The sequence below is a fragment of the Hyla sarda genome, chromosome 1 (assembly GCF_029499605.1).
Source record: "Hyla sarda isolate aHylSar1 chromosome 1, aHylSar1.hap1, whole genome shotgun sequence".
NCBI lineage: Eukaryota > Metazoa > Chordata > Amphibia > Anura > Hylidae > Hyla > Hyla sarda.
The window spans coordinates 404,096,052-404,109,539 of NC_079189.1; the positions used below are offsets into that span (position 1 = coordinate 404,096,052).

The 13,488-nt window shown below is 38.9% G+C and overlaps 1 protein-coding gene across 3 annotated transcripts in view; it reads right to left on the reverse strand.

Moving 5' to 3' along the window:
* Window positions 1-4,086: 4,086 nt before the first annotated feature.
* OSGEP (O-sialoglycoprotein endopeptidase) overlaps window positions 4,087-13,488 on the reverse strand; it is a 100,661-nt gene continuing 91,259 nt past the window's right edge. For all 3 annotated transcript variants that reach the window (XM_056528497.1, XM_056528508.1, XM_056528492.1), the window contains 2 exons: window positions 6,052-6,150; window positions 4,087-4,704 (listed from right to left, as the gene is read on the reverse strand). In XM_056528497.1, the coding sequence (XP_056384472.1) occupies window positions 4,665-4,704; window positions 6,052-6,150 (139 nt within the window). In that variant the 3' untranslated portion in view covers window positions 4,087-4,664. The remainder of the gene's footprint in view (window positions 4,705-6,051; window positions 6,151-13,488) is intronic.

The following is a 13,488-nucleotide window of genomic DNA, read 5'->3' on the forward strand; positions in this document are numbered from 1 at the left end:
TGTGTTTTTTTTTTTTGCTGTCCTGGCACCATAGGGGCTTCCTAAATGCGACATGGCCCCCGAGCAAAATTTTCTCTCAAAAAGCCAAATATGACTCCTTCTCTTCTGAGCATTGTAGTTCGCCTGTAGTGCACTTCAGGTCAACTTATGGGGTACCTCCATACTCAGAAGAGATGGGGTTACAAATTTTGGGGGGTATTTTCTGCTATTAACCCTTGTAAAACTTTGAAATTTGGGGGGAAACAAATTTTAGTGAAAATTTTTTATTTTTTTTTTTACATATGCAAAAGTCGTGAAACACCTGTGGGGTATTAAGGCTCACTTAATTCCTTGTTACGTTCCTCAAGGGGTCTAGTTTCCAAAATGGTATGCCATGTGTTTTTTTTGTTGCTGTTCTGGCACCATAGGGGCTTCTTAAATGCAACATGCCCCCCAAAAACCATTTCAGAAAAACATACTCTCCAAAATCCCCTTGTCGCTCCTTCGAATCTGAGCCCTCTACTGCGCCCGCCGAACAATTTACATAGACATATGAGGTATGTCCTTACTCGAGAGAAATTGGGCTACAAATATAAGTATACATTTTCTCCTTTTACCCTTGTAAAAATTCCAAAATTGGGTTTACAAGAACATGCAAGTGTAAAAAATGAAGATTGTGAATTTTCTCCTTCACTTTGCTGCTATTCCTGTGAAACACCTAAAGGGTTAAAATGCTGACTGAATGTCATTTTGAATACTTTGGGGGGGGTGCAGTTTTTATAATGGGGTCATTTGTGGGGTATTTCTAATATGAAGACCCTTCAAATCCACTTCAAACCTGAACTGGTCCCTGAAAAATAGCGAGTTTGAAAATTTTGTGAAAAATTGGAAAATTGCTGCTGAACTTTGAAGCCCTCTGGTGTCTTACAAAAGTAAAAACATGTCAATTTTATGATGCAAACATAAAGTAGACATATTGGAAATGTGAATAAAATTTATTTTTTGGGGAATATCCATTTTCCTTACAAGAAGAGCTTCAAAGTTAGGGATTTTTCACCAAGAAAGGATGCAAGATACCACAAAATTTTACCACTATGTTAAAGTAGAATATGTCACGAAAAAATAATCTCGGAATCAGAATGATAAGTAAAAGCATTCCAGAGTTATTAATGTTTAAAGTGACAGTGATCAGATGTTCAAAAAATGGCCGGGTCCTAAGGTGTAAAATGGCTGGGTCCTTAAGGGGTTAAAGGGGTACTGCACAGGAACAATTATTATTTTTTTTTTAAATCAACTGGTGCCAGAAAGTTCAACAGATTTGTAAATTATTTCTATTAAAAAATCTTAATCCTTACTGTAATTATCAGCTGCTGTTATGATCCACAAGAAGTTCTTTACTTTTTGAATGTGCTCTCTGCTGACACCTCTGTCCATTTTAGGAACTGTCCAGAGCAATATATGTTTTCTATGGGGATTTGCTCCTACTATATACAGTTCCTGACATGGACAGAGGTGTCAGCAGAGAGCACTGTGGTCAGGCAGACAGGAAATTCAAAAAGTAAAGAACTCATAATAGCAGCTGATAAGCACTGGAAGGATTAAGATTTTTTAATAGAAGTAATTTACAAATCTGTTTAACTTTCTGGCACCAGTTTATATAAAAAAAGTGGAGTACCCCTTTAAGGATCAGGCCAATTTTATTTTTGCGTTTTTTGTTTTTTTCCTCCTCGCCTTCTAAAATCAATAACGTTTATATTTCCATCTACAGACCCATATAAGGGCTTGTTTTTTGCGTGACCAATTGTAATGAAACCTCTCATTTTACCATAAAATTTATGGCGAACCCCAAAAAATATTTTTTTAGGGATGAAATTTAAATGAAAACCACAATTTTGCACATTTTGGAGGGTTTCATTTTCGCATGGTACACTTTACGGTAAAAATGACATGTGTTCTTTACTATGTGGGTCAATACAATTAAAATGATACCCATGGCTAGATACTTCTATATTTCTGTACCGCTTAAAAAAAAATCTAACTTTTTGTACAAAATCAGTAATCTAAAATCGCCCTATTTTAACCACCGATAACTTTTACATTTTTCCGTATATAGGGCGGTATGAGGGCTCATTTTTTGCGCCATCATCTGTTCTTTTTAATAACATTTTCACATATAAAACTTTTAGATCATTTTTTATTATTTTTGGGGGGAATAAAATGTGACAAAAAAAAGCAGCATTTTTGGACTCTCTTTTATTTTTTACGTTTACGCTGTTCACCGTACGGGATCACTAACATTTACGCACGCGGTGATACCAAATATGTTTGTTTAAAAAAAAAAATGTACGCTTTTTGGGGGTAAAATGGGAAAAACGGACAATTTTTATTGTGGGTGGGGATTTTTCACTTTTTTTCTTTTTACATTTTTCAACTTTTATTTATTTATTTTTTAACACTTTGCAGGCGATCCGATCATCTATTTTAACATGCGCATTGCCGTGATCTGTACTGATTACGGGATCTGAGTGGTTAAATGGCGGACATCTGCGCGATCGCGGGTGTCGGCCATTACCGCGAACACCGCTCCGATGCTCGCGGTCATACACAGGACGTAAATGTACGTCCTGGTGCGCGAAGTACTGCCAAACCAGGATGTACATTTACTTCCGTAGTTTTTAAGGGGTTAAGCAAACATCAAAAGTAATAAACCAGAGTAGTTTCTAAAATACATAAAACTAATAAAAGATTGTGGCCCAGATTTTTTTATCTGCCTGAAACCAAAACTGTCTGGTTTTGTCAACAACTTTTTATATCTTGAGCTGCGATTGGTTGTCATGGACAAAATCAGACCCTTTTGGTTTCTGACATTGATAAATCTGGTCCCAGTCGTGAACAGCCATTAAGTTCTGTCTTTTTTTTTTTTTTTTTTTTTTTTTTACTTTAACGGCAGTTATCTGGACGGGTCACAATGGGCAACAACGGGTAACAACAGTTCTTGATGGATCCCATTATAGTCAATGGGGTCCATCGGACGCCGTTGTTTTGTAGGTGGAGAAGAAGGCACTTGCAGTATTTTGTCCCCCGCTATTCCCCTGGATTCCCCGACGGCTGTCACACCGCTGTGTCATAACGGCAGTGTGAAAGTGGCTTTATACAAAACCAGATGCTCTATCCAGGCTGGGAGGACCTCAGGATGCCTCAGTGCACAGTGAGACTTCAGAACTAGGAAAATGCACAGTACAGAGGGACATCATCTGTAGAGGAGCATCCTCGCCATTCTGGACAGGAGATAGGACCTTCCTGAAAGTTATTGATATCTAAGCATCTTAGAAAAACACATAGGGGTGGGCCAAATGGTCTTAAAACGATTACGCAAATATTTTGTGACCACTTTGCGCTGTTTGCCGAGTGGGCAGAACTTAGTGCAGAAGGGGCATGGTCACCCTCATGCAACAAATTTACTACAAGTTATCTGGGCTAGCAGGTGTAAATTGTAGCAGAAATCTGCAAGGACAGTTTTAGAAGTGCCTGGATTTATCAAGACGTGTGATAAAACCAGCATGAGGGTACACTGGTGGGCGTTTACTATTGCCATGAGAAATGCAGGTCTTAGTAAGTTTCCCCCTTAAAGGCCAGGATGCAGCTTTACAAGTAGGAGACTCTGCCGATAAACCACTTCCTACAAAGATATTGCACATGGCAGTAAAGGCTATAACACTACAGAAAAGGTCCTGTCACACAGTTCATACACCCAGTAAGTGATTGGCTGAAAACAACCGTTCATACAGTTTTTTTCAGCCAACCACAGCAAAAAAAAATTATAATAATAATCTGCCATGGCTGATCACATTTGCTGAAGTTTGCTAGTTTGCAGTCATTCATCGCGACTGATTGTTTGTGTGTAATTTACAGAGGTTGGACTGCAAGCTTTACTTTTATTGTAGCAAAGGGCAGTCTATGTTCTATTGTATGGAGATGAGTCCTCTGGTTTGTGTTATTAAACTACTAAGTTATTAAGCACTTCCTCTAGGAGGGGTCAGGTACATCACTAAAAATTCAGTTCAGTAACATTAAAAATGACAAATTTTGCCCTGGTCACACAAGTACTCCTGTCGCTCATAGTTTTTATTGCCATTAAAAGAAAAAAAAATTGGTTCAATATAAAATTACAAGCCAACATACAGGTGGGACATATTATCGGTTAAGGCTCTGTTCACACCTCCTCTGGTGTCTCTGTTGCAGATTCTGGCGCTTTTGGTGGGAAGAATAGCATAGCATGTAGCTCGGTTTTTCTAATTAGGTTGATAGACTCACAGTCCACAGGCCCCCATTATAATTTAATGGGGTCTGCAAGTCACAATGGTGCAGTGAATCTGGCACTGCCTTGTGCCTTTCGTTTATGAAACAATGATGCAGATCCTAACAGAGCTTAAGATATATGCCAACTCTCCTGCTAAAAGTGGACAAAGTACTGGTACTCAATTATTTAAACCCAGGTTCCAATATAAACACACACAAACCTTGTGTAGGAGAACATTGGCACAGTTGCCTATAGCAACCAATCGGATTCCAGCTTTAATCTTTAAAAATGAAAGTGGAATCTGAATGGTTACAATAGGCAACTGCTGAACGTTTTTTTTGCACAAGCTTTGATAAATCTCCCCCATATTATAGGTGGCTTCATTTCAGTCTCTCCATGTCACCTCCACTTCATCAGTCCGGTACCTGTGAAAACCATAAAGAGGGTAAGACATTATCCCCTGTATAGCTAGGAGGCTTTTTTTGGTTGTCTGAAGACCTACATTTACTCCAATGTCTGCCAGAATAAACAGGTTCCAATAATGAATATAACCGAGATCATTGTATGCACCACTAGTTCTAAACTGAATTAAAGAGAGAGTTAAAGAAATTAAACTATGAGATGTCTCTAATGTTTCCACAGTCTTCTGTTCTTTAAAATCTGTACATGAACCAGCCCGCCCTGGACGTTTCTGGAGACCCCCTCCCCACCCGGTGAACATCCATTCTGACATGCCGGATATGCACAATAAAACCAATGTGTCCCAATCCTTTAAGGGAATATGTCAGCTCCACACCATGTACATAGCTGCTGATCCCATCAAATAGGTGCTAGGGGGATGAAATGAACCATATCTTTAGTTTTGCTGATCGCTGTTTGTAAAGTTCTAAGGCTAGGTTAATACTGCAGAATTTCAGAGTGTAATACTGCTTAGAAATTATGCAAAGAAATTCTGATTCAGCAGAATCCAATTGCTGTCATTGGGATGCCACAGCATAGCCCACACTTTTTTCCAGCAGCTGAAATTCTGCCACCTAAAGAATAATCTAGGTCATTCTTTATGCAGTAATCCGTGGGGAATATATTGCCCTCTATCTTTACAGCATTGTCAGTGCAGTCCTAGTGCTGGTCCAGAAATTCCTTAGTGTAAACCTAGCCAAAAGTGCCTTTTTAGGTTAGCAGATAAAAATTCAAGGTGTGGTGCTGAGCTGCAGCAGCGCCTCCTCACTCCACCACCCCACATAATTGATGTACAAGACTCTGCTTCCAGTGCAGTATGTCAGTCATTCCAAGCAGGGAGGAGGCGCTGCTACAGCTCAGTAACGCCAGCTTGACTCTTTAGTTGCTAACAAAAAAGACAGTTTTATATCTTTACAAACAATGATCAGCTAAACTGAAGATTCATCAAACTGTGTGAGAGCAAACAATAGAGGGATATTCCCCAGCAACCAATCACAGCTCAGCTAACAAGCTCTGGTAAAGTGAAAGCTGAGCTGTGATTGGTTGCTTTGGGAAAACCACTTGAATTTTTCTCTCACATAGTCTGATAAATCTGGGCCATAGTTTATTTTATCCTGCTAGCACTTATTTGCTGCAGTCTGGTATGGCGCTCATACATTTCCTTTTATAATTCACTCCTGGCAATTTGCATAAAACACTGCTAAACTGTTGCATATTTGTGTCAAACTGTATGAAATAAATAATGTACAGATCTTCTCTTTTTATATCCAGTCCTGTATTCAGTACTGTATTAAACTGTGAGAGACACTGACCGTTGAGTTATCCAGGAATCTTGAAGTTCTGTTACTTGACCTGAACGGAACATTTCCCATCCTGCTTGGGCGATCATTGCACCATTATCAATACAGAATCTGTCAGATACCAAAGATGTCCATATAAATAATAATGTTTACATAGTGGCAACATATTCCGTTACAATAAGAGAAGTAAACAAGTAAAAGTGGCAAGTAATGTAAATTACAAACAGCAAGAGTCACTAGAATTTCGGAACCTTGGTGCCGCAGCTGTTTTGGCCCTTAAGGCAGAAAAGATTTTTTATTTTTTTTTTACATCACTGTGTCCCAAGAGCCATAGCGTTTTAATGTTTCATTCAATGTAGCCGTATGAGGTCTATGTGAAATAAATGTTTGTTAAGGAGGTTATTCATCCAAAACCAAGCTTAGGCCCCTTTCACACTACCATTGTTACCCTGCAAAAACTCCCGTCTGAAAGTCCCTAATACATTCATGTCAATGGGATTTTTTTGACTATCCTGCAGCACCAGTTATGTCCCGTTATGACTAACGGCCTTTATTTTTAATGGCACAAAAGATGGTGCATGCACTAATTTTTGTCCCGTCAAAAACAGCGGTGGAAGAACGGCCATAAAAATGTCAACATTGAATCTATGGGTGACGGATGTTCACAATTGACATCCGTTAGTGCGTGTTGTTTTAACGTCTGTTATGATCCGTTATTTGTACTGAGCATGCTCAGAACATGGAAATAAAATAACGGACTATAACGGATGAAATAACGGCTGGTAACGGATGAAACAGGTCTGTTTTTTTTTTTACAGAATGGCCATTAAAATAACGAAAATTGACAAAATGCAGGGACGTGACGGTAGCGTGAAAGAAGCCTTACATAAATCTCTGTACCTGTATATGATGAGCAAGTTTTGTATTTTTGATCCTGCCTGTAAACCATTTTTAGCCTCCCCTACTGCCAGCTGGATGTAGGGAATCCCTGGGTATTAGAAGCTACCTAATATAGACAACACGTCACCACAGGTGCCTGGCCAACTAAAGTGTACGAATTCGGCCCATCCAGTGACGTCTGCCTGCTACCTCAATAAAAGTTCTCACCCTCGTCCAGTGATGAGCCAGACATTTTCACGCTCACTCCATTTAATATACACACATACACTGATATATATATATATGCTTGATAAAGGCTATTGTTGCCGAAACGTTGTATTTTTGGGGTGAATAAAGAAACCAGCTTATGAAGATCCTTGACCTATTGGTGCTGTGATTCCTGGACTTTGCACACATTAACACCAGGCTGGCTGCCTGGGTGTTTCACATGCATGAAGGTTGGTCCCCGGTGCTGTCTCACGCCAACCCTTGTATGTATATATATATATATATATATATATATATATATATATATATATATTAGTGCTGCAGGATTTGGGGAAAATGTGCAATTGCAATTATGGAGGAAAATATAGCAATTTCGATATACGATTGCAATATAATAAACAAATGGTGAAATCCCCCCCCATGTCACATATCCATTCATGACTATATGGCTCATATGGGGGGGGGGGCACAGGCTATATGGGCGGGCTGCTTTATGAAGAGGGATGACTATATGAAATTCATATAGCCATTCCCCCTCCCCCTCATAATGTCATTCCCCCCCTCATATAGTAATCTTCTCCCCCTAATATAGCCTCCCCCCCCCCATATAGTAGTCATTCCTCATACAGTCATCCCCTCCCCCTCATATAGTTATTCCTCCTCATATGGCCATTCCTCTTCATATATCCATTTCCCTTCCCTCATATAGCCATTTCCCCTCAAATAGTCATCCCCCTCCTCTTACAGCTATTCCTCCTCACATCGTCATTCTCCCCTTATATAGCAGTTCCCCTGCATGAGCCGTCCAGGAGTGGTGGTGGCTCCGACCCCTAACCTGTTGTGGCTCCGCCCGCTGACCTCTACACTCAGTTTGCCACGCAGTGCTGCGCCACCGTGAATGCCCTTTAACCTGAGCCTGACCTGCCACCACTGCTGTCCTAGCCTGAGCCACTGCCGGAACCTAACCCGCCGCTGCTGCTGCAGCCTGAAATTTTGCCAAGGGCCAAACTGACATATCGCAATCAGCAATAATTGCCATTCGATTGCCATTGCGATATATTGTGCAGGCCTAATATATATTTTAGGGATGTCCCTATATCGATACTAGTATCGTTATCGAGGCTGATACCAGGTATTTACAGGTTATCGGGGACTCGTCTAATGTCCCCGATACCAAATCCGATACCTAGTGGAATGCTCCGCTGCCCCGTTCTCTAGTCCGCAGCACAGCCGCTGCCCCGTTCTGCCGCCCGCATCATGGCGTCTTATGGAGGAGCATGTGACACACACGTCACTCCACTGCCCATTCCCCTTCATCCGGTTTCCCCAATCTTCTCTCTTTTTCCTGCTTCCAAGATGGGTGCTTCTGAGCCTGCAGGTCTTATTCCAAGTATTTGTTGCGGCAGCAGAAAGAAGAGAGAAAGTGTGGGGGACTGGATGGAAGCAAATGGGTGCTGAGGAGTATCAGGGATCAGGGCTAAGTATGCCTTATTCCCACCCCCACTCCAGCAGTATATTACTTTATTTAAAAAAGAGGCCAGAATTCTCCTTTAAGAGTGTATTCACACATATTTCATGCACAGGATTTGAAGTTGCAGATTTTATGCTGCAGATTTCAATGTAAACTAAATGACTGAACACAGCTTCAAATCCTGTACATCAAATGTGCACAAAATACTGTACATAGTGATTAGACCCTTAGCATGTGTTGTGAAAATAGCTAATAAGAACCAGTAATAAATGTAGGCCTGTATGGCCAAAATTTCATTAGAAGCAAATGAGATACTTTAACTTCTGGACAACATGAGGCATAAATGTATGTCCTTGTCGTCTGGGAAAGCACCTTGTCGTCTTGAGTATTAAGTGGATATGAAGAGAGTGCAGGAGCTGCTTTTGCTTCATAAGTGGCAAGTGGTGACACTTAGCTGATCAGTAGCCAGACACTTGCCGCTAATGATGGGGAGAAGCGATTCTGCCGCTGCCCGTCATTAACCCTTCAGACACTGTGATCAATGCCGATCACGACACCTAAAAGGTACAAATGATGGTTAAACTCAGGGAGCTCATTGGACCCCAGCAACGTGATTGCAGGGGTCCAATGAGCTAAAATGTCAGCAGAAGGTCCCCTTACCTGCCTCCAGATTGACGCTGCCAGGCTGCACCAGTGAAGAGCATATAACACTGTATAATGCTATGCAATAGGCTTAGCATTTTACAGTAAATTAATTTAATGACTGCATATAAACGTCCCCTATGGGGACTTGGTAAAATGAAACAAAATGTTTTAAAAATTATATAAAACTCCCTCCTCTAATAAAAAATTAAATGACCCCTCTTTTCAAATTTTACAAAAAAAACAAACAAACAACATATTTGGTATTGCTGTATGCAAAATTGTCAGAACTATTAAAATATAATGTTTATGATGTCACACGGTGAAGGCGTAACTAATGATTTAGTTAGAATCAGAAAAAATGTTATAAAAAGTGATCAAAAAGTCCCATCTAAACAAAAAAGATACTGATAAACTACTACAGATCATATTGCGAAAATGAGCCCTCATAGCATTCAGATTTGTAAAATCTTAACCCTTCCAGTACTTATCAGTACTGTCTGACCATTTTTTTTTCCTGGGGAGTAACCCCTTTAATTACTGCTAAGGAAGTTATATACCCCTACAGGTTAGCTGATTTAAGGAAAACATGTTAGAGTATCCCATATAAACAGACATTGGCTTGCACAGCAGAACTATAATAATTGTACTAAATATAACGCATGAACTATGACTAGTGTTACATAACATTGTATGTCTTAATATTTAAATAAATGTTACCAATATAAAATGTCAATCATATGCATTGATATGGTAGCTTTAAAGAGTGTAAAACTGAATTGGATAAATTGCAATTTACTAATAAAATATTCTTGACCAACATTTTTATATTTTTGTTTTGTCTATTTATTATGCTAAATATTGCTATTTCATGAGTCAATATTAACCCCTTGGGGACCAAGCCCATTTTGACCTTAAGGACCAGGCCAATAAAAGTCCTAACACTTTCAATTTTGCACCTACAGACCAATATAAGTGCTTGTTCTTTGCGTCACCAATTGTATTTAGTAATGACATTACTTATTTTATAACAATCTGCTGCAAAATAAAATAAAATAAACATTTTGTAACTTTTGTGGGCTTCTGTTTCTACGCAGTACATTTTTCTGTAGGAATGACACCTTCTCTTTATTATATAGGTCCATACGGTTACTGGCATACCCAATTTATGTAGGTTTTATTTTATTTTACTACTTTAAAAAAATGTGATTTACATGCACCAAAATTTGTATGTTTAAAACGGTCATCTTCTGACCCCTATAACTTTTTTATTTTCCTCATACGGGGCTATATGAGGGCTATTTTTTTGCGCCATGGTCTGTAAGTTTTATTGTTACCATTTTTGTTTTGATGCAACTTTTTGAACACTTTTTATAATTTTTTTTATTATATATGAAGTGATCAAAAATGCTCAATATTTATAATTTTTTTTACGTGTACGCCATCGACTGTGCAGTTTAGCCACCCTTATATTTTTCAGACAGTTACGCACGTAGCGGTACCCCGTATATATTTTTTTATTATTTCATTATTTTATTTGAAAAAAATGGGAAAAGGGGGTTATTCAAACTTTTAACTTATTTTTTTTCAACACTTCTTTTTTTTTTTTTAGCCCCCATAGGGGGCTATAACATGCAATCTTTTGATTGCATATCATGATCAATGCTATGCCATAGCATATAATTGGTCAGTGTTATGGGTGCTCTGCTGCTCCAGCCTGCATGGCTGGTTGGGAGCAGCAGAGGACCGATCGGACAGCGATGAGGCATGTAAGGGCCCTCCCGTTGTCCTCTCAGCTGACTAGGACATCGCGGTTTAACCGTGATTGTCCCAATCAGCTCCGCTGAGCTTCCGGGACACTTACTTTTGGTTTAGATGCCGCAATCAACTTTGATCATGGCGTCTAAAGGGTTAATGCCAGGCATCGTCCTGAATGGCGGTGCCCGGCATTAACCCAGGGTCCTGGCTGCTGATACCTGTATACCTGGTGTATGTGAAGAGAGAAATTTCAGAAAATGTGACCTCCACAAAATGTATTAAATGCTCTGTGACCATTTAATAAATTTGGTGCTCCTACACATTACCAGCACACAAATAAAAAAAAAAGGGTGTATAAAAAATGCTTCACTTGACCTACAATGATAAATGCCAGCCCGTGTCTTTATTCTGTAGGTCCATACGATTAAAATGATACCCAACTTATATAGGTTTGATTTTGTTTTACTTCTGTTACAAAAAATGATAACTTTATGTACGATAATTAGTAGGTTTAAAAATGTCCTCTGATCCCTATAATGTTTTTATTTTTCCGTATACTGGGAGTTTAAGGGCTCATTTTTTTTTGCGCCATGATCTATTGTTTTAATCAGTACCAATTGTGTTTTTATGGGACTTTTTGATCATTTCCTCTTAAAAATTTTTTAGCATACACAAAGTGACCAAAAATCGCAATTTTTGACTTTGGTATTTTTTTTTTCATATACACCATTGACCTGTGTCCTCTGCACTCGATTGATAAAGCCTGGTTCAGCCAGGCTTTATGAATCTCAGAGCCGGAAACAGCGCAGCAGGAGAGGTAAGCCCTCCGGCTGCCTCAGAAGTGCATTGCTATGCACCCCACTGGACCACCAATGACTGTTTAAATGTCCCTTTAGATGCCGCTGTCAGCTTTGACAGTGGCGATCTAAAGGGTTAATAGTTAATAGTGTCAGCTATTAACGCCGGCCCTCAGCTACATGAATGATCTGTGGGCCGGCTGGTATTGCGCGGGCTTGTGTCGGGAGCCCGCACCATACACAGTTAACGGCACAAGGACATGTATACACGTCCTTGGTCGTTAACCAGTTAAATATTACATGGTTAAGATAATGCTATTATTTTATGTTTTATTTTAAATCATATGAGGTGTGGGTCCACACCTTGTAAAACTACTATATTCTTGGACTCCCAGGTAAAGATCTTCCACATAAGACAACATATCAGATGTAACTCTTACAATGTTGCATACATTGTGGAGTACATGTCTGTCAACATAAAACATGTGGGTAGTACAAGTAGAAAGCATTCTAGAATTTTAGAACATACATATGAGCAGGTTAAGTGATTGCAAGATCTCAAGCACATCCCAACATTTTTTTTTACTTTGTACGTAATCCTGACCTTTTACATATCATTGTTATGCCTCTATCACCTATATTTATTATAAAAATCCTTCTTTCCATTAGCTCATAGTGTTAGAAATTCTCTCAGGGGAAGGGGGCGTGTCCCTCCCTTGTGGTGGTGGGAGGCGATTGGTGCGTCTGCTCATGCAGCCTTGTCCATGAGTCATCTCTTGTCCATTACTCATGGACAAGCCTGATGCTGCTGCAGGACTTGTTGGTATCCCAATAGGTATGGGGACCCCAGTGGTGTAATTTTCAGGGGCTGTTTTCTTAATTAAAATGTTCAGAAAATTTTAAACAACCATGTTACAAAAAGTCTTTAATTTTCATCAGTAACAACATATAAAAAGTTTTTGGATCTGACAGGGCCCATTTAAGAGAAGGAGAAGTCTTTTGGATACTAACGCTAAACATGGGGTATCCGTTTGGTCTGAATTTAAGAAGGGAACTCATGTTATATTATTGAGTCACTCTCTTACCCGATAAGGTTAAAATAAAATATAACATTATACAGTAGAATAATATTCACTTTATCTTAACCATGTAATATTTACTAATAAAATATCAATATTGATATGATAGAAGCATAATAAATAGAAAATCCAAAATATAAAGAAAATGTTATTAGTGAAATGCAGTTTATACAATTCAGTTTATTACAATCTTTAACGCTACAATATATTTGCATTTGGTTGACATTTTATGTTTGTAATATTTATTATTTTATTAAGTCTTGAGGCATACAATGGTAATAAAACACTAGTCCTGTGTTAAATTTTTGCAGCGATTTTGGGAAAAAAAATTGCAAAAGAATCCAAAATGCAATAAAACACAACATGCAAACACAGCCTAAAGACTTCAAATTTTTATAAGACACCTTAATTGTGATTATAGATCAAATCACTTTCACCTCATGGCAATATTTTTTTGAAAATACTGCATTAAAACTAAATGTAGTGTGAACTGAAAACAACCCACTTATTAGTTTAATCTGTTCATCCAGATGAACTCCAGCACCAGCAGCCTAATTAGATGATCAGGTGCAGTGATAACCATCCACCTCTTTTC